This window comes from Protopterus annectens, chromosome 16.part0 (assembly GCF_019279795.1).
Source record: "Protopterus annectens isolate FY-2018-M chromosome 16.part0, PAN1.0, whole genome shotgun sequence".
Lineage (NCBI taxonomy): Eukaryota > Metazoa > Chordata > Ceratodontiformes > Protopteridae > Protopterus > Protopterus annectens.
Window position 1 is genome coordinate 520512960 of NC_056750.1, and position 21750 is coordinate 520534709.

Consider the following 21750-nt stretch of genomic DNA (forward strand, 5'->3'; position numbering starts at 1 on the left):
AAAATATTCTGAGGAACTGACAAATGTTAAAGTACTGCAGAAGAGAGGGAATTTCACAGAACAAGAACAGGAGCAATTGCAGAATGCTAAACAGAAAAGGGATTACCTCGATAGTATGCAGGAGTTTAGAAAGACTGCTGTTAAGCAACTGTTTTCTGATTAATCCAGAGCACAAAAACTTTTAGCACAATGATTCAGGCAACAGAAAGAAAGGGTTGTCGCCAAGTTTAGGAAGCCTATAACAAGGTAGGTAACAACAGATCCTGTAGAGGTACAAGAAATATTTAGGACATTTTATGAAAGTTTGTATAAAGCAGATAAATATGGAAAATCAAGAAAAGGTACAAATGGAAATGTTTATGAAGAATTTACTATGCCAAGGTTAGAGGTACATAAGGCTCAATTACTAACAGTTAAGATAGGAGGAGAGGAGATAAAAATGGTGATGTATAACCAATCAGCAGAAATGTCCCCAGGAACAGATGGCATTCCTGTGGAAGTTTGGAAGCTGCAAGGGAAAAAAACTGAAAGATCTGGAAGGTTTTAACAGTATTTTAAAAAGAGGTGACACACCAACATTCTGGAAGAACACAGTGGTAGCTGTAATACCTAAAGAGGGTACAGGCCCATCATATTCAGCTTCACGCAGGCCCATTTCTATCCTAAACCATGATTATAAAGTGTTTAATGGCTAAATGAATGGTAAAGGTGATGCCAAAACTGACAGATATGGATCAATGTGGTTTTAAGGAGGGGAGGCAAACATCTGACATTAACAGAACACTGGTGATCCAGAGGGAAGCAGAATGTAAGAAAATACCACTGTTAATGGGTCTTGATACAGAGAAAGCATTTGACAGAGTAAGCTAGTGTTTATCAGCAGGGCAATGGAAGCATTTGCATTCCCTGACAAAATTATAAGGTTAATTAGGAGGATATATGAGAGATCAGAGGAAAAAAAATTAAAGCGTGTGGGTTTCTCTTTGATAATTTCTGTTTGAGCAGAGGAACCAGTCAGAAATGTCCTTTTTCCCCTTTGTTATTTGCATTATATTTAGAACCACTGTCAAAGAAAATAGGGGATTCAGAAATACAAGGATACAATTGGTATGGTAGTCAAGAAAAGCTGGCTCTATTTGCAGAGGATATTACTTTATACCTAATAAAACCAGAAAAGAACATTTCAGTGATATGAAACATTTTGAGGCAGTTTCAATTGTTTCTGGGATGCAAAATTAATATCACTAAAACAAAAGCAATAAGCTGTAAATTATGCACCCACACATAAATTGGTTCAGCAGTATCCATATTTATGGGGACATGATAAAAGAAAGTACTTAACAGTATGGATTAAAAAGGATTCAGGTGTGGCAGCTAAGGCTATGTGAAATAAAACTGAACAAAAGAGAATGCAAAAATTGAAAAACTGGAAGATCTGTTATATGGATATGGATAGCAAGATACAAACAGTTAAAATGTTTTTAGTCCCTTTAGTTTTCTACACAGGTTAGGCATATTGTTTTAAATCGACCAGAGCAGAAGTTGTGGATAGCAATTAATAAATAAATAGCTGAAGGATTTCATCTGGGAGGAAGAGAAGACAGCAAGAGTCAAAGTAGGATAAAATGATTCTTCCAACAGAACACAGCAGTTTAGGATTACCAGATTTGAAGAGGTATTTCAGAGCTACACAGCCTAGCACATGCAGAAACCCATAATTCAAAGTGGAAAGGGATGATGATGAAACAGGGGAAGCTCAAGAAACAAGGAGAGACTGACTTTGGATGTAGATCCTTAAGGAGAATATAAATAACATTCTGCATGGTTATTGCTAAAGTAGCAGAATGTCTTCTAAGAACTAAGCCAACATGGGAATGGAGAAAGGAGATTCTGCCAATAAGGATGACCGCAATTAGGGATGCAGACAACAGGCAAGAGGGGGCTGGAATTTATTGGAGAAAACTGAAAAAAAAAAAGAACCAAGGTATTGGGAGCAAATAATTACAGAGGGGAAAGGTAACAGAATGGGAAGAAGCCAAGAATGTATTTGGACTGTAGGCTACAGATTGCCTTCATGATCAAGGATTGATATCAGAGTATAGGCAAAGAGAAAGAAATAGGGAGATCCTGTAGATCAGTGTGTGTGTGATATACCTTTAAGAAGCTTTCCAGTCAGCAAGCACATGCATATAGATACTGAGCATGTGCAAGCAAGAGTGCCATTATGTAGTGAGTAGCTGAGGTGTAAGCATACATGTGTGTAGTAGTCAGTCAGTTCATTTAAGTTTAATGTTCCTGCTATCCATCCTGATGTGTTTGTGTGTAATAAACTACTTAAAATGAACACCCAGCCTCATCGTCTCATTCAAGTACACAAGACGAGCAACATGGTGTCAGAATGGGATCCAGAGTCAAAATCAGGAGGTGCACAGTTAAAGTTAGAATAATATATAGGAGTGGATCACCCCCACTGCTCAAATGACTTCCAAACAGGTCAAAAACAAATTCCAGGTACGAAAACTCGCTTAAATGATTTTTTACTCAAATATACAATGAAGCACTCCGAACACTCGTAAAGAATTTCTAATTAAACAAAATGTCTGAAAATGAGAAGTATTGATAAAAATATTCAAAATTACAAAAACATTTGAAACAATATCCAAATTACATAAAATGCATAAAAAAAGAGAGAAAATAACCGTATTTTTTTGCTGTGTGTGTTACTTTTTCGCATCAACTAAAGTTATCTGAAGTATCCAAAGTGTGCAAAATGTTGGCAAGTGTGTGCAGTATTACAGTGCAGTTATTTCACAGAGCAGTCATTTCAAAGAGATTTTGTGCATTTGAATATTATTACAAATACCTGGTGTGTGCGCGTTTGTTTGTACATAATTACAAGGGCCATATTTTCATTGTGGAACAACAGGAACCAAACAGCAAACAGCAAAAAACAACGAAGAACCACTTCCACCAAAGGATTTATTGCACACTGGAATATACTTTCTCTGACGTCTCGGCCAAAGCCTTCAAGGAGAATAAAATACTTGCATAGCATAACACTATATATACACACCAACAATAAAATGATTAAACAATTAATCAATTTAAACAGCATCTTAACAAGATAAAGTTTTCCAATTGAGCTCTTCATTTAGCCCAAAGGGAAACATGGTTTTAAATTTTAAAATATACACAGTTTCTTTCTGCACTAAAACAGATTCAAACGGGGAAGACGCTGAAGTTTGTACTGTTTCTAGTACTAATGTTGTGTTAAATGCCACTGAATATGTTGTAAATCTTTCTCAGTATATTTTTAGTGAAATAGAAATGCATGTTTTAAACAAGGGACTTAAATTTGTCCCTACGGTGGTTACTCGCCTTTATGATATACAGAGTGATGTTTTTTCCTTTGCTAGGAAGTTACACTTGAAACACTTTTTTAGTAAAGATATTTGCTCTGTTTTGGAAACAGATGAGGAAAGTATAGATAGCTCATTAGATAGTTTTTTCTCCTGTGTTTCAGACACTGAAAATAATGCATATTATAGTTTTGACACTTCCAAGGTTCCTTCTCAAAGCACTTTCATGCCTGATGTTTTAAATGGGGAGGTATGTCAGTTTGTTAGTTTGGTTAATTATTTTACTGAGTTGTCTTATAAAGAGTTCATGAGCAACAGGTCTAATATAGACTATAATATGTCTTTTCAGGAGTGGAAAGCTTTATTAACTTTAAGTAAGATGGATGATATTGTATTCAAACCATCAGATAAGGGGAACAAACTAGTAGTCATGCACTTTTCTGAATATTTTAATATGTGTATGAAACATTTGTGTGATGTTAACACATATAAGGTTGTTGATTCTGAAATTTATTACACAGCCATTGATGAGTATAAGGAGTTAATAAATAAGGGAATGAGATTGGGTTATTTTTGTCAGTCAGATGTTAAAAAAAAGTTTAATGTTGAAGGTTGCAAAATGGCCTTGTTTTATTGCTTACCTAAAATCCACAAGAATTTGCATAGACCCCCAGGGTGGCCAATAGTATCTGGTTCAAAATATTTTTTATACAACTTGGGTGTCTTTTTGCATCATTTTTTGTCTCCTTATGTTACAAAATTACCCTCATACATAACTGATGTTTTTGACTTTTTGAATAAAGTAAAATGTATTAAACTAAATCATAACATGTTATGGGTCAGTATAGATGTAAAAAGTCTATACACAAGTATTTTACATCAATTTGGATTGGAAGCCATAAGATTTTTTTTGGGAAATTCTCCTGCTACTGAATATGTCATTGAATTGGTACATTTTTGTTTAACTCATAATTATTTTGAGGTTAATAATGTTTTATACCATCAATTGCAAGGTACAGCCATGGGGGCTTCATTTGCCCCCATGTATGCTAATTTATTCATGGGCCTGTTTGAACTGGAGGTCATTTATAAGCAAAATTTTTTTCATGAACATGTTATCCAATATTTTAGGTATGTGGATGACTTAATATTCTTGGTTGATGGCAACAGGGACCAAATTATTGAATTTTTCAATGAGATTAATGTTAATAAATATCTTATAAAATTTGATGGATTGAATATTGGACATATTATTCCATTTTTGGATGTAGTGTTAGATATTTCTGATGGTCAAAATATTGTGACTTCACCTAATAAGAAATTTGAAGGGACATGCCAGTACTTACATGGTACCAGTGGGCATCCGTCTCATATAATTAATGCTTTACCTTATGGTGAAATGTTACGCATCCATAGACTTTGCAATAGTCCTGATATTTTTCATAAAGAGATGGGTTTTTTGGTTGAATCTTTTTTAATTCGGGGTTATAGCAAGGATATCTTGGAAAAAAGTTTTACTAGATTATTGACAGGAGTTAAACCTATAGTTGAAAAATTTACCTCCCATAGGAACAACAGTATTATGGGGGGTAATATGATACAACAGAATAATGAAAGCGTAAATAAGGATCATATTTATTTTGTAACCACATTTGGCTGTTTTACTAAATATTTTTTGGATATTGTTAGTCGGTTTTGGCTTTATTTATGCTCTTTAAGGAATGTACAACAATGGTTGAATGCAAATATTAAGTTTTCTTACCGTAAAGGTAAAAATATAAAAAACTTTTTAGTAAAAGCTAAGTTTGTCATGCCTCCTTCAAAAATGTACGTTAAACCTGTTCGAGTAGGTACCTTTCCTTGTGGCAAGTGCAAGGCTTGCAAACATATTGTAACTAATTTTGAATTTATTAACAATATTAGATTTGATAGCCATGTTTTTTTTAATTGCAATACTGTGGGTGTTGTATATGCTTTGCAATGTCCTTGTAATAAATTTTATATCGGGGAAACAAAGAGGGCATTCAAAACTAGATTTTTAGAACATGTTAGAGATATTAGGAATTGTAAGAAGGATAGTCCTGTGGCAATGCACTTTTTAGAAGTTCATAACAGTTGTAGTGATGGTCTAAAGGGGACAGTATTAGAACAAATTTGTGTATCTTTGTTTAATAATATGAGCATCAAAACTGTTTTAGTGCAGAAAGAAACTGTGTATATTTTAAAATTTAAAACCATGTTTCCCTTTGGGCTAAATGAAGAGCTCAATTGGAAAACTTTATCTTGTTAAGATGCTGTTTAAATTGATTAATTGTTTAATCATTTTATTGTTGGTGTGTATATATAGTGTTATGCTATGCAAGTATTTTATTCTCTTTGAAGGCTTTGGCCGAGACGTCAGAGAAAGTATATTCCAGTGTGCAATAAATCCTTTGGTGGAAGTGGTTCTTCGTTGTTTTTTCCATATTTTCATTGTGTTTAACCATAATCTGTCGGCATGACAGAAGTATTTTGCAGGCCAAGTCCACTTGCGTTTGATAACAATATTGCAGAAAACTGGAGCGTACTTTGCAGGCCAAGTCCACTTGCGTTTGATAACGATATTGCAGAAAACTGGAGCGTGTTTGAGCAAGAGTATGATATTTTCATACAGGTTGCTTTTTCTGACAAAGATGCACGTACAAAAGAATTTATTCTGCTTAATTTAGCCAGAAGCTACTGAAAGAGAGAGTGTTCATTTGAGTATGCACCTGAATGTATACGCAGGGGAGGGGAAACGGCCATATAGTGGTACTGGCTGAAACGTGGAAAGATCGAGCGTTTAAAACGTAAATTTGGAGAAATGGGTAACCCTCAAAATTAATATTACAATGGAAAGGGACTTATTTTACACAAGGGATCAAAAGTCTGATGAAACTTTTGCAGCATATATAACTGATTTGAGAAACAAGGTAAAAACATGCATATCTGGTGATCTAAGAGATGAGTTGATAAAAGATGGGCTTGTGTGTGGCATTAAAGATGATGCAAGTGAGAAAGATTTTGCTTCGAGACAGTGATTTAACTTTGAATAAGGCCACAGAGATTTGTCAGATATTCGAGCTCACAGAAAAGCGAGCAAAGCACACAACACATGTGGTTTCTTCTACTGCTAATGCTGACAGTATGCAGCATGTGGTTAAAAGAAACAAGCCTAAGAGCAGGCCACACCCTGGGCCTCCCTAGCAAAACCTATGGCAGCTTCAGTGAAACCCAGAGCCTTTCTAGCAAGTTCCAGGTAAGCTCCAGTAAAATGCAGAGCATGCTCAGTGAAGCACAAGGATGACTCAGCAAAACCTGTATCTATCCTCATAGTCAACTGTCATAGTTGTGGTGGTAAACATGAACCTGAGAGAGAAAAATGCTTAGCTTTTGGTCAGCAGTGCCACAAATGTAAAAAGTGGAATCATTTCAAAAGGCTTTGCAAATCAAACGAGGCTCATTCTTTTATTAAAACAGAACATTCAAAGAGACAAGCTGATTAACTATAAAGCAGTGACCCTACATTTTCTATCGATGGTGTGTCTGTGCTTAATGAAACAATGTAGTCGATTTGTGAGCAAAGAATTATTTTGTACTGTTTTGATGAAAGGCAGACCTGTAGATCTCAAAGCGGATACTGCTGAGCAGAGATTTGCCAAAATAAGTGCTGGTGAGAAGCTTGATCTGGGAAGGTGTGCACAACTTGTTGCTTATGGTGGTGAAGGAATTCAAACAGAGTGCTCAGCAGTGTTTTCATGTTACTCTGCTGGGAACAGCTATGACTTGCAGTTTTACAAAGTCAAGAGACCCGTGCAGTCATTATTAGGCCTCAGAGACAGTTTGAAAATAGGACTGCTTTCATTTAATAAGGACATCCACCATGTAAGCTTGAATGATAACAGCTCATATTTCACCCAGACTATTTTTTCAGACTATGCTAATCCTTTTGAAGACAAACTAGGCAAACTTCCAGTGGTGTATTCCCATGAAGTTAGACCTTGAGATAAGCCCAGTTATCAGACCAGCACAGAAAGTTCCAGTAGCTATGCAGAACAGAGTCAAGGCTGAGATACACAGAATGGTGCAGCAAGGAGTAATTTGTCCAACTGAAGAACCAACTGAACGGGAATCCTCCATGGTGGTAGCTCACAAGAAAAGCTCAGAAGATCAGAGAACATGTATTGATCCAAGAGATTTGAACAAAGCACTAGAACTACCTCATCATCCAATGCACACAGTCGAAAAAGTTGCTGCTCTTATGCCAAATGCCACTGTTTTTTCTGTCTTAGATGCAAAAAGTTCATTTTGGGAAATTTTGCTTGACTGAAAAATCTTCATTACTCACCACTTTTAGTACATCACTTGGAAGGTACAGATTTTTGAGAATGCCATTTGGAATAAATTCTGCCAGTGAAATCTTTCAGCATGCGATGGGAGCAATATTTTCTGGCTATCCATATGCTATTATAGTAGATGATATTTTTGTAGGAGGCAATGGTGAAGTCGAACATGAAAGAAATCTCAAGAAGGTTCTGGAAAGAACTTCTGAAGTGCATCTTAAGACGAATCCTCAGAAATGCACCAAACACCATTTGATGTCCTGAAACAGAAAATTACTAGTCCACCTACTTTTTAAGATACTATAACGTTCATAAACCAGTAACTCTTTCCTGTGATGTTTCTAAGTTTGGTCTTGGTGCAGACATTCTTCAAGAGGGTAGAACAGTAGCCTATGCATCGAGAACTCTAATCCAAACAGAGATGCAGTATGCTCAGAGAAAGAGCTCTTGGCAATTTTGTTTGCAAGTTTGAAGTTCCAGGATTATATTTATGGCCGTCCTATGCATATTGAGACTGACCACCAACCTTTAGTCACTATTTTGAAAAAGCCAATGCATACAGCTCCTGCAAGATTGCAATGCATACTGCTCAAACTGCAGAAGTACAATTTCCACTTGGATACACAAAAGGCAAACGTCTTGCTGATACTTTATTCAGATCGCAAAAAAAAAAAAAAAAAAAAAAAAAAAACACTGAACAGCATGAAAATCAGAAACCTGAATTTGAAATCATGGAAGTGAGAATTTTTTTTTCCACACATCTTGATGAGCCTAGAACTCATAGAGCTTCAGATCCAGTTCTCCAGAAGCTCAACCACTTTATCAGTCGAGGATGGCCGTCAAAGCAATCTTGTTTACCAATAAATGTGCAGCAGTATTCTCCTTACAGAGACGAGATTTTGATGGAAGATGGTATCATGGAAGGTCCAAAAGTAATTGTTCCAAAACATTTATTATTAAAATTTCGAGTTGAGATGTACCCATATGAAAACTTAGAAGTACAGATGTTTGACTTTTCATATGGGTGAACATTTCAATGTTTGAAAGTTTATATTACCGAATGCAGTGTACATTCACCAATATAAATTTGAATAATTGTACAGAGATTGTGGTACAGTGCAGTTATAGAAATTCATCCCTTTCCTCACTGTAGTGGGATCTTGGAGTTGGAATATATAGTTAACAGGGGGTGTGGGGGGTGCAGGGGGGGGCAAAAATGGGATGATCATTATATGTGTTTGCTTTATGTGAGCTCTTATACAGACATCAAGTGATGTGTTCAAAAACAAATGTCAAATCTGCTGAATTCGATCAGCTGATTTCACATTGTGACTCATTCTTTTTTATTTCACAGTTTTCTTTCTATATGTCGGTCAAAATTTTTTTTGACGTTCGCCATATTGATAGCAAACTGTTCCAAAATCCTTGCAACAAGAGTATATTAAGATCTTGCATCATGGTCACCCAGGAACTGATTCTAGGCGAGAGGTGCAATATTTTGGCTATGTCAAAAGATATTGAGAAGGTACTTTCATCTTGTTCTGTATGTAATAGCACTAAACTGCATCAACAAAAAAGCACCACTTCGGTTAAGCCAGATTCCTGAGCTACCTTAGTCAACAGTAGCCACTGATATTTTCGAGTGGAATGGTCAACATTACTTGGTGTTAGTAGACTCTTATTCAAATTGGTTCAAGATTGACCTACTTCCTAATCTGATGTCCAATACTGTCATTACTAAGTTGAAAAGACATTTTTCTGTCCATGGAAGTCATTTCTGACAATGGTGCAAAGTTTACAAGTCACCAGTTCAAAAGATTTGCTGAAACGTGGGACTTTGTTCATATTACAAGTATTCCTGAATACCTGCAGTCAAACGGCTTGGCTGAACATGCAGTTCAAAGTGCAAAACAGCTGTTAGAGAAATTGAAACGAGACAATACCAATGTTTTTCTAAATCTCCTGAATCTCAGAAACATTCCTTGAGATAATCATCTTGGTTCGCCTGCCCAGACACCTATGTCGAGACAAACCAGAACTACATTACCAATCAGTAGCAATTTGTTGCTTCCATGTGCTAAAAACAACAAAGCAGGGAAAGCTCAACTCTTGAAAAAGCATTTGTCCCAGAAGTCCTACTATGATAAGACCAGCAAACTGCTCAATCCATTAAAAGAAGAGGAGATAGTGAGGATGCAGACAAAAAGTTTTGATTAGATTGGATTTGTGAAAAGTTTGTGTCAAGAGCAGAGATTGTACATCATGGAATCACAGGGAATGGAATTTCAGCAGAATCGAAAGCATTTATTACTGGTGTCCAAGCCAGTGTTACATCATTTTGCCTGCAATAAAGACTAATTCTCAGAGTGACTTATCCAGTGTTCCAGTACCAGAGGACATTCCAATAGATATCCCTGTTCCTGAGAATATCCCAGAGAATCCTAAAGCAAAACATTCCCCACTGACTATCCCTGCTGCTAAACCCAGTCCTATTACATTACAAGATCGGGTGGCATTTCCAGACCAAGTTCCAAATAGACAGCAACCTGGACATGAATGTTGTTTTGTTTATTATTGCTGTATAATTTGCATGCCTATTCAAATGTCATTGTCAATGCAAGACAGCTCACTAAAGAAGGAGGATGTAGATCAGAGTGTGTGATATACCTTTAAGAATCTTTACAGGCAGCAGGCACGTGAATATAAGTACTAAGCACATATAAGCAAGAGTGCCATTTTGTAGTGAGCAGCCGAGGTGTAAGCATGCATGTGTGTAGTAGTCAGTTAGTTAGTTAAAGTTTAATGTTCCTGCTGAGTTTGTGTGCAATAAACTACTTAAACACCCAGCCTCATGGTCTTATTCAAGCACACTAGACAAGTGACAATCCTACGCAAAAGACCAGCACTGAAAGAGTTTTTAGTAGAATCTAGAAGAGAAGCTGCTGTTAAAAAGGAACACTTAGTACATCATACAAAATACTGCATGATAACTATAAGGACCAGGTGAGGTTAGAAAGGATCAGGGAGAGAGACTGGCTAAGCAATTCACAAATAATAGGGGGGATATATGTATGTCTCCCAAATATGCAACAAAGTCTAGAAAATTTAAGATCTTTGCTTGGAAGTGTTTAAAAATAGGTATTTTTATACCCCACATAGACTCCAAAGAATTTTTCCTCAAGTAGACAGCAAATGTTGGAGGTGTGATAAGGAAGAAAGACGTAATTTTGAACATATTTTCTGGGAGTTTAACAAGTTGGCAGACTTTAAAGATTCCCTGCAGACTACTCTGTCAGAGATATTAGGAGAACAAATTGGTGTAACTAAGGAAATTATCTTTGAGTTATGATAGAATCAGAACTGCTTAGACATAAGGCCTTGCTGAGTCTAATTATGGAGGCTGCCAAAAAAGTGATTACTAGAAAATGGAAATCAGAGTCTAAACCAACTGTACTAGTAGTAGTGAATATAGTAAGAGAGATAAAACAACTGGAATTATAATCTTTAGAAAAGGGTAGGAGCAAATTACATAAAAAGGGAATTGTGGGAACTACATGCAGAGGAGTGGGTTTTAAAAGGGGCAGGATCTGATTGAGCTATGCAATATTTGACTGACAATGACTGCAGAGATAAGTGATGCATATTGTTTGCAACTAAAATTATGTTAAAATAGTTTGTGATGTATAATGTTTGCAACTAAAATTATACCAATATAGTTTGTTTTCATTTATATAAATGTATGATTTTCCATGTCATACAATATAATGCAATAAAGACATTTATTGTTTTAAAAAAAAGTTTTATCTATTTATTTAATTTAGCCCTCTATTTGAAACAAGGCTGGATTCCATTGGCTGAGAGAACCTCCTGGTATGCTTGGTAAAATCTATTCTATGAAGGACAGTAATTTCTCCCATTACAATTTCACCTTCTTTAGCAATCCAGGCTAACCCCCTACCTCTGTCATGATTGCCCAGGACCTTTATTTTTCCTTAAAACAGTTTGTCTTTTGTTCATTACCAACTGGAGTCTCCCTAGCAATTACAAACATTGTACATTTATAAAATGCAAGGCAGAACTTATTTCCTAGAAGACAAGCATGTTCCCACAAGAATACAGTATGTCTGACATAAAATGGTGACATTATTCATAAAGGAAGAATTAAGTCATTTTTATTCACAATAGCAAAATATATCTCGTATGCATCTTAACAATGAGTTCTTTCATGCAAATAAACATAGTGTATCCCCAAAACGCTATAGGAATTTCTTCCCATAACTTTATATTACTGTAATCAGCACAGCAAAATTTTAAAAAGTTGGGTGCATTCCTTTGATTGAAAAACTAGGATCCTTTAGCCAAAAAAAAATAAAGGTCCTTCCTCCCATTGTACTTTAGCCCTCTTTTTGAGATTAGGCTAGATTATTTAGGCTAAGAGGACCACCTAGTGTGCTTGGTAAAAATTAGGCTAAAATATATTCTGAGAAGATGAATTTCTCCTGATACAATTTCACCTTAGTGTGCAACCCAGTCTATTCCCCTAACCTTACGGCAGTTACCAAAGAGTTTTATTAGTCACTGAAGTTTTGGCTCTTATGCTTATTACTGACTGGAGTCCATCCAGCAATTTGAAAGATGTATATTTATAAAATTCACACTAGAATCTATTTCCTAAAAACTGTTCCTTTTCCTACTAGAATGGAACCAAAATTACATTTTGGGTAAAAATGAGTGACACCAGATGAAAAAAAGGCTAGGTCATTATTTTTACTACCAGCAGAAAATGTTATGCATATATTAATGGTAGAGTTCTTTTAAAAAATAGAAGATGGTTGTTTTCCAAAATGTCATGAGAAATGCATCTTCTTATACCTTTTTATCACTGTAATGAGTGCAGCCTACTTTTAAAAAAGTAGGGTGGTTTCCTTTGACAAAAGAACCATGAAAAAAATCTAGTGTAATTCTTTCTTGAGAAATGGTCATTCTTCCACCAATAATTTCTCTCTTTTTGTGACTAGCGTTACCATCTGTCTCTCTTTGCAAGGGAAAGTCCCTCTTTGGGCAGTTGTGTCCTGTGAAAAAAAAAACTAAAAAATGGCAAATGTCCTGAGATTTTAGGACAAAAAATATTTACCAAGTTTTCTTTCTACAATAAGCTTTTATTTGTGGAAAATGTGAAATGTGTGTACTTTGCACTGACTATATAAATGTGTTGTCCTGCAAAATCTCACATTTCTATAAAAACTATCCCACTTTGGGCATTTGAAAAGGTGGCAAACCTATTTGTGACTGTGCTAAATTCTGTTAGCTTAAAGGACCTCCTAGTGTGCTTGGGTAAAATCAAGCTGAAATGTATTCTGTAAAGGTGAATAATTTCTCCTGGTACAATTTTAATTTCTTTTCTAACCCAATGTAACCCCCTACACTTGCTGTGACTACTGTGGATCTTTAAACAAATAAAGTAAGTAATGAGGCTATATAGGCAGTCAACAAAATTAAAATAACGGGTAACTGCTTTCGTAGAATAATCTACTTCTTCAGAACATAGAACAAGGCTAAAACAAACATATAAAATCCATTAACCAACGGAACAGCAAATAATAAATCACATGGAGAATTAATTAACCCCTCCTTTTCTTTACTTTAGGTTTTAAAGAGACCTTATCATTCAGCCCTCTTTCTTTGTCTAACAGAGAAGTTAATAATGTGATAGGGACTCGACCCATGTTCACTTTTAAAATTAAAAATCATTAAATATATTATTATGTTATAATAATTATAATCATGGGACTTCCATTGAATAGCCTGGTACACTCCCTTGTAATTTCTGCCATCTTATAGTTTCTGATAACATATTTATACATCCTGTTACCAGTAAAGTTTATAAATTTAGCATATATGCTACATGCAAGACTAGGAATTTAGTATATCTAGCACAGTGCTTGCTAGGTCATAAATTTTATATAGGTGAAATAAACCGAACGTTGCTAGAAAGGATGAGAGAACATATGAGAGACATAAGAATTAACAACAACACTAATTCCCTTACTAGACATGATGCGGAAACCAATTCTGAACATATATTTAAGTTCAAAGTAATAGAAATATATAAAGATAATGGCAGACTTGGTGATATCTGCAATGAAACTGAACATAGGGAGTTATTTTGGATTTTACGCCGACAAGGAAGGAAACCTGAATGATAAGGTCTCTTTAAAACCTAAATTAAAGAAAAGGAAACGTTAATTAGTTCTCTGTATTGTAATGCCATGTGATTTATTCCTCGCTGTTTCATTGGTTAAGGGATTTTATCTGTTCTGTATTTATTTAGATATGTTTTAGCCTTTTTCTATGGTCTGAAGAAGTAGATTTTTCAATGAAAGCACTTACCCTGTATTTTTATTTTAATAAAATGTTGTCGACCACCTATACCCATCATTATTTACTTTGTTTATTTTTATTTTGTGGGCTGTTGGTTTTTTGCTTGGTTTGCTATTCTCATAATACTATGGATCTTTACTATTCTCTAAAACAGTCTCTCATATGATTACTATTGATCTGAGCCCTTCCGGCAACAGGAAATTTGTATATTTGTAAAGTGCAAGCCAGTTTCAATTTCCTAGAATAAAGCTGCTTTGCCACTAAAGACTAGTATATTTAGGGTAAATATGTAAATTCCCAGGCAAAGAAAAGACTAAGTAAATTTTATTCTCAACAGCAGAATAAATGTGCAAGAGTGTGTGTGTGTGTGTGTGTGTGTGCATATGTGTGTGTGTGTGTGTGTGTGTGTGTGTGTGTGTGTGTGTGTGTGTGTGTGTGTGTGTGTATATATATATATCAGTGTGTATATATACATGCATTATTTAGATAAACATATATAGATATATTATGTCAGGGTGTATATATTCAACCATTATTTAGATAGACAAACATATATAGATATATTAATGGCTGGGTTTTTGCTTGTAAGTAAAATATAGTCTATTTCCAGAATGCCGGCAGGAACTTATCTTCCCATCTTTCTCTCACAGTAATCAGCACGCCTACTTTTAAAAAAACAGGGTGCATTCCTTTCACTGAATAGAGTAAGTCCCTTTAGACCAGTGATGCACAACCTTTTTGTGGGGAGGGCAACTACAGGAATTCTTAGTGCATCTGCTGGCCACCTCAAAACATTATAAGTCATTACGAGTTAACAATAGATACAGGTGACTGGCATTTTTTACTCAAGACAGCAGTCATGAAATTACCTGTTTTCTACATCAACTTTGCATGTAACTTTATTCTGTCTTGCAGCCATGACTTATTGCAAACTCTTGCAGAAAGATACTACTGTATATAGACTACAAGTTATAAACAACAAAGAACAGTTACTTCAGCAGCTAAAATTAGAGGTGTGTGCAACTGCAGTCAATTAGGTAAGTAAGCACGTGCTGGAAAGTTTGCGCGACTGGAGTAAGGCATAGCATTTTTTCACTTTTTTTTAAAAAAAAAAATTTAGTTGACTCTCTGGGGGACAGATGGTGCTGCGTCGTGGGCCGGATTTGGCCCTGGGGCCAGATGATGTGCACCAATGCTTTAGACAAAATAATGTAGCGTAGCTCCTTAGTGGAAAAAAGTCATTCCTGCCACTGTTCACCAAAGGGGCTAGACCCATATCCTGGAAAGACTGTCCTTTTCTCCACTGGAATTTAACCTTCTCAAATAAATGAGCTAAATTCCCTTCAGCCATGGGAAATCTAGTATGAAGGAACCTGATAGTGTGCTCAGCCAAAAGAATGTAGTGCAGCTCCTTCCTGAAAAAAAGATAGTTATTCCTGTCACTGTACACCAAAGTTGCTGCAATGTATTCCCAGAAACAAAGTCATTTTCCCTGCTAGAACTTAGCTGTGTCACAGAGAACAAGCTAGATTCCTTTGGTTGAAAGGACTAGGTCCCTTCAGCCTTAGGACTTTATGTTGATGGATTGGATAGTGTACTCAGCCAAAAAAATGTAGTGTAGTTCTTTACTAAAGAGAAAAAAGGTCATTTATGTCACTATACACCAAAGGAGCTAGAATCTATTCACAGAAAAATGGCCCTTTCCTCCACTAGAATTTAATCTTTTCACATAAAGCAGGCTAGATTCCACAGGCTGGTAAGGATCTATCCTTGGTCTCCTCCTCTAATTCACCAACACCTTCTACACATTGACATAACAGGCTTCATTCATACACATATCAGACAACCTAGCACATCTCAAAAAAAATTACTCAAGAAGACTTAAAAGCCACTAAAACATGGTTTTGTAATCCACAACTTGTATTCAACCCCCAAACTACTCTCACAACTCTCTCTCACATAAAAACAAAACATTTAAAATCCCTTCTCTTAATACAACCATTGAAGTCACTTCTCATAACAAATCATGGCCATCATCCTTAATGATCATAAATTTGACTTATATACACAAAAGTGCTTTAAAAAGAAATCACCAAAAACTAGGGATGCTAACAGAGCCAGAATCGTTCACCAATGCAACTAAAACTACACTTGCTACTATTTCCTCTACTTCCCTCACTACTTTATGGTAGTCCTAACCTTATTAACTTCGAGGCATCACAAAAAGTAAAACGTGAACAATGCTATAATAAAGCAACTAAATTTGCAGCCAACACTACTTTCAAAACCAAACACTGTATAGTCCTAACATGTCTATGCTGGTAAGAACTACCTGCTGATTAACATGTATACAGTTTTTTACTGCCAATAATAATTTCCAGCATCCATCTGCTTGTCCGTCACTAAATATCTTTCAACACGACTATGTTCCCACTCTTTCATTACAATCCAGTAACCAAAAAAACTTCTCTCTGTCCACAAACCAATCAAACCTGCTGGTCACGGTCTGTACTTGTACAATGTTTCTATGGCCTGCAATGTCTCACCTTTAACCATCAGGTCAGTACCCTCCCTCCGGTCATTAAAACCACTCTGAACAACTTCTTACCAAAATCTGGCTCCGTTCTTACTCAACACCATGTTAAAACTATATCCCTAATTATGAATCAGTGCCTATCCATACATTACACCTCCTTACTCATCCCTCTTTAATCACTTCCTAACTTCACTCAATTTCTCTCTGTCCTTAGTTTCTGTCTAAATATACCATAATCCTGTCAAACATTTCTTTAAATATTAAGTTGTCATATAGTATCTTTTTTAACCAATGCTGTCACATTTTGCCTAATTCAGTACAATTATTTAAACTGCAAATGTTTCCATACTATTTTTAAAGCTTGTAATATTACTGTTATTAAAATGTTTTTGAACTACTTTGGAGCTTTTCTCCTCAGGCCTCCAATGAAAATGGGCACCTACCCAGTCATACTTTCTCAGTAATGAAATGTCAATAAAAAGAAATTTGTGCTTTATTCATTGAAAGATATGCTTCAACCTGGCAGTTAATTTTCAAAAACATAACAATTTTCCATTCCATAGTTCACAATCTTCCAACGCCAAAACGAGGAAAACTACTTCTCATAATGTGGAACAACTGGACAAAATGTGGAATGCTCACTAACAACTTCAACTAGGAAGCTCGTAGAATGGTCAAAGCATGCTAGTTGTTACTTATAAAAAATTTCTTTTGACAACTTAATGTGAATTAGAAATTTTTAAATGATACCCATGTTAAATAGAACTAACAATGAACATGTGACACACTCTTTCAGTGTGGAACTTTGAGGAACATGAACTTTTAACACCCAAAATGAGGAATGCTCCTCATGAGGTACAATTGAGAGGTGTGCCCTGTCCATCCAACATGCATAAAATCTTATAGGCATTTCTACTCATAAGGAGCATTCTCCGAGAAGTGGTAGTCATGCTCGTAAGGAGAAAAAAAAATTGTGCAAAGGGATTTCATGCTAAATAATTGCCCACGAATGCACTGTCACAGTTAGCAACTGTCCAAATGATTAAAATGCCAGGTAAGAATACTTAATATCTGAGTTGTTTGGCTTCTGCTACATACCTACAATCAACTGCATTACTAGCTGAGTTAAGTACAAACTCGCAGTGTTAAAGACTGTACTGCATTTTATTTTTCTGTGTATTTAATTGTTTCATTGGTCTGTGTCTTTCTGTAGTTATTCATTTTTCTATTTAAATGTTTCATAGAATACTGTGGTGTCTCTCTGTCTCTGCAGTTAGTTTCCTACCCACCCTCCCTGTTCTTGTTGTGGTATAAATCTTGGTGGCTTTGGAATTAACTGCCTCTCCTGTAAATTTGTGTTTGAACACTCCTTCCTGGGTCTATCTCATTTGCTCACTCAACTGAGTCCTGTGAGATCATATTTTGACTTCAGACACTCCTACCAGTCCCATCTGTTCAGCTCTATTCCAGTCTAGTGTCACTAGCTCTTTCTACCTAACAGAGAGACCATTTGTGAAGGGCAAGCCACTTAGGTCCTTAATTTTGAATTATCTTCTGTTTATCCTTTCTCCCTTTCCACTTTCCAAAAAAAAAAATTCTAAGCTTGTTTCCTGCCTTTCTTGTAACTAGTTTAGTCCAGATACAGATTTGCTGTAACCAGGACTGTTTGTAAGCTTTTGAGTCCCCAAAGCCTTTCTGTGTTGGATGGAAGCCACCTAGCTTATCAGTGGGAGTGGTAAGCACTAGGTAAGCCTATCTACCACAAGAGTGGTTTCTGGCTCAGAAACTGTAGTTTATTGGCCGTTTGGGCAGTTTCTCCATCACTTTCAACTTTCTGGTTTAAAAACCTGTGTTTGCGCTTGTTTCCCACCTTTCCTGTAACTAGTCTAGTCCAGATACAGATGTGCTGTATCCAGGACTGTTTGTAGGCTTCTGAGCCCCCCCCCCCAAGCCTTTCTGTGTTGGAGGGAAGCATTCTAGCTTATCAGTGGGAGTGGTAAGCACTAGGTAGCCCATCTACCACAAGATCCAGGTACAGATTCTTAGTTTTAGCACTTGAATTGCTTATTCGTGCTCAGCACTTGTTCAGAACTTGCTGTTAGCACTAAATAAGCTACAAATTACTACAGCATTCAACCTTCCTCTTTACCTAGAGGAAAACAGTTTTTGTGCTTAATTTCCTTACTTGCTTAGAGAAAAAACAGCTCTTATACTCACTATCCTCACTTGTCTAGAGGAAAGTAGTGTTTTATTCAGGCATGTCCAAGGGTCAGCTCCCAGTGTTCTCTCCTGTCTATCTGATGAATTTGGGCATCGTGAGACAATGTAGCAATTGCCTCATGTACACAGACAACCCTCTCCTCCTACCACCAAACACCACAAACTGTGAGAGATGCACTTATCTAGCCAAACTGGAGGTAAAGCTCTCTCCAACCAAGACTGAACTTGACAGTCAAGAGGAGAAGGTAAACACTTGCACCACACCACACTCATCACATAGTCCCACTAAACCTACACCACCAAAATCCACACATAGAAACACAAAAACATTCGCAGAGGCTCTCAATAATAATCTGCTCAAGCAACAGAGACCTCCAAAGAAGAAATGCAAGCAACCTCCACCCCCAACATAACCCAAATGACACATAGCCCACAGACTTAGTGTGCCAATAAACCACAGCCCATAAGGCAAACTAATGTACCAAACACACTAGTCATAGGTGACTCTATAGTCAGGCACACTGATGTCCCACTCATCATGCTAAAAAGTTTACTGTCAGCTGCCTGTCGGGTGCCAGGATCTGCCACATAACTCATGCACTCAGGTCACTCCACAACAAGTACAAATATGACGCTGTCATTGTCCATGTTGGTGTGAACGACCTGAGACCTACCTCCCTGGACTACATGGAGAGAGACATGGAAGAGCTCTCCAATCTTGTAGCAGGTATGACCCTAGCCCTGAGTAGCATGCTGCCATAGCCCAGAATTATACTGTAGTACAAGAACAAAATGATTGACTTCAACAATTGGCTTACCATCTGGTGTCATTCTAAGGGGATCCAGTATCTCTCTGCCTGGGATGACATGGTCAACAGACCACGATGTTTGCTTGACAGGGGCACAGGAAATTAACTTTCTTGGGTGGCGTAAGCCAGGGAACCTTGTTGGCTAGGCTTACTTAGGCCCTTGGGCCGACAGCCTAGTACAAACCTATGAACTTAATATGCAACAGAAGAGCATGATCTGTCCAGTATACCTCTCAACCTCTTTGAGCAAGAAATATGGACAGTGATTTTAAACGGAAATGTATAGTGGAACGTTAATGTGCTGTGGTTTTGGTGGAATAAAGTAAGTTGAAGTGTACCAAGCTGTCTGAGGTGTTCTTTACAAGCTTGCACTGCTCAGGGCTTTATTGTTTTGCCTGACAAGCTGCTTCATTTTTTGGATTACAAGTAATATGTTGAAGCTGCTGTGAATTTGGGTTTCCTTCAAATATGGACAACGCTTAAAATAATGGGGGGGACAAATTTTAAAAATTTGTCTTATAAACTTAGAAAGTTGCTATAATAACAGGGTAAGTGTGAACATACTTTTTCTGAATGATATGAAGTCTGAAAATCAAATGTAGGTCTTAAAGGAATTCAGTCCTCAGTAATTTGCCATAAAATCTGGAATTTTACGAGGAACAACCCAAATTTAGACAGTTGAAAAGGTATGGTGGGCAGCCAAAAAAAACCTTAATGGTCACAAAATTTCCATAAATATTATACTGTGGTATAGTTCAGACAGATACAAGTAATAAGTTCTGTAACTACAGTAAACTACAATACCTATTATAAACTACCAAAGATTTAAAGAAAATGCAGAAATACACACTAAATTTGAAATAAACTTGAGGGTACTCTTTTCAAAGTTTGCGCAGCCCCAAACGTCTTCGCCTAGTACAAATCTCAACAAAATAGTCCTCTTAAAATCAGTACAATTAAATTCAGACGCTAATAGAATAAGATAACCTGGATGCATTACTTCTTTTACTCCAGAAATGTATATGAAGTCTAATTAGTGTCATTATCTTTAAGTGTATTTCACCATCATTTCTGCAAAGGTCACCAGTTTTAGAAGATTCAGGGGTACAAAGTTAAATTTTGAGTCAAAAACAGTTGAACAGTACGCGTCCACGACTCTTGTACCGTTTAGTATATTGGCAATCAACCGTCACAACTAATTGATGAACCAGTTTCACCTACATTTTACAAGTTCAATTTCGTTGTACTTACAGATTCAGACTGAGCAGCTTTAGACTTTCTCCACAAAGATTCTGCTCCAAATACCTCTGATACCTCATCCGCAAACATCGTCCTTGTAGTCCCTAGATATAAAATAAACTTTTATTTCTAAATAATCTATACAGGACGTAAAAGTAAAACTAAACACTACTATAGAGCATCAACCTCATACGCTTCTGAAATTATCACCATGGTGACGCTAGCTCCTTAAACGTCGTTACTCTGCGACGCATTCTCGTTCAGCGGTAATGTGCTTTTCACGGTGAGGCAGTAGGGTGGGTATATGAAATAGTGCATTGTTTTGCATATTCAGCGTACGTACTGTGCAAGCGTTTCTTTTAACTGTTCCTGATTTTTGTCTCAATTTTTTTACATCAGAGAATACTCAATAATTCATATTATCGTATTATGGCAACTTCTTGACTGGATTGTAGTAATATCTTTTGTTAAAATTCCCGTGATTATTTTTGGATTTGTCATTTATAACCCCCCACCCTCACTTCCCAACTCTGGGAGTATGTAGTTGAGCGCTATGATCCTAAATATTTCCGTTAAAATTTAGGCAGTATTATCCAAAGCTAGTATACTCTAACAATATAAAGTAATCGTTTTGAATTTTAGAATCTAATTCAGACCTTAATTTCGTGCTTATTTCAAAATGTTGAGGGAGTAGGGTTGATATCTTTTCACATGCCCACAGTTGGATTTATGTATGGCATACCTCTCAGTTGTCCCTGATTTTGACTCACATTTTAGCACTGTCCCTCTTAATCCCGCCTAAAATTGGTGACTTTTGGAGAATGTATGGTAATTGTACTTAATAA

At 36.4% G+C, this 21750-nt stretch overlaps 1 protein-coding gene across 1 annotated transcript in view; it reads right to left on the reverse strand.

Moving 5' to 3' along the window:
- Nucleotides 1–21189, reverse strand: part of DYNC2I2 (dynein 2 intermediate chain 2) — a 1029522-nt gene extending 1008333 nt beyond the window's left edge. The window contains exons 1-2 of the mRNA XM_044058572.1: nt 21092–21189; nt 20918–21009 (exon numbers count right to left, since the gene is read on the reverse strand). Coding sequence (XP_043914507.1) covers nt 20918–20995 — 78 coding nt within the window. The 5' untranslated portion in view covers nt 20996–21009; nt 21092–21189. The remainder of the gene's footprint in view (nt 1–20917; nt 21010–21091) is intronic.
- Between the last annotated feature and the right edge of the window lie 561 nt (nt 21190–21750).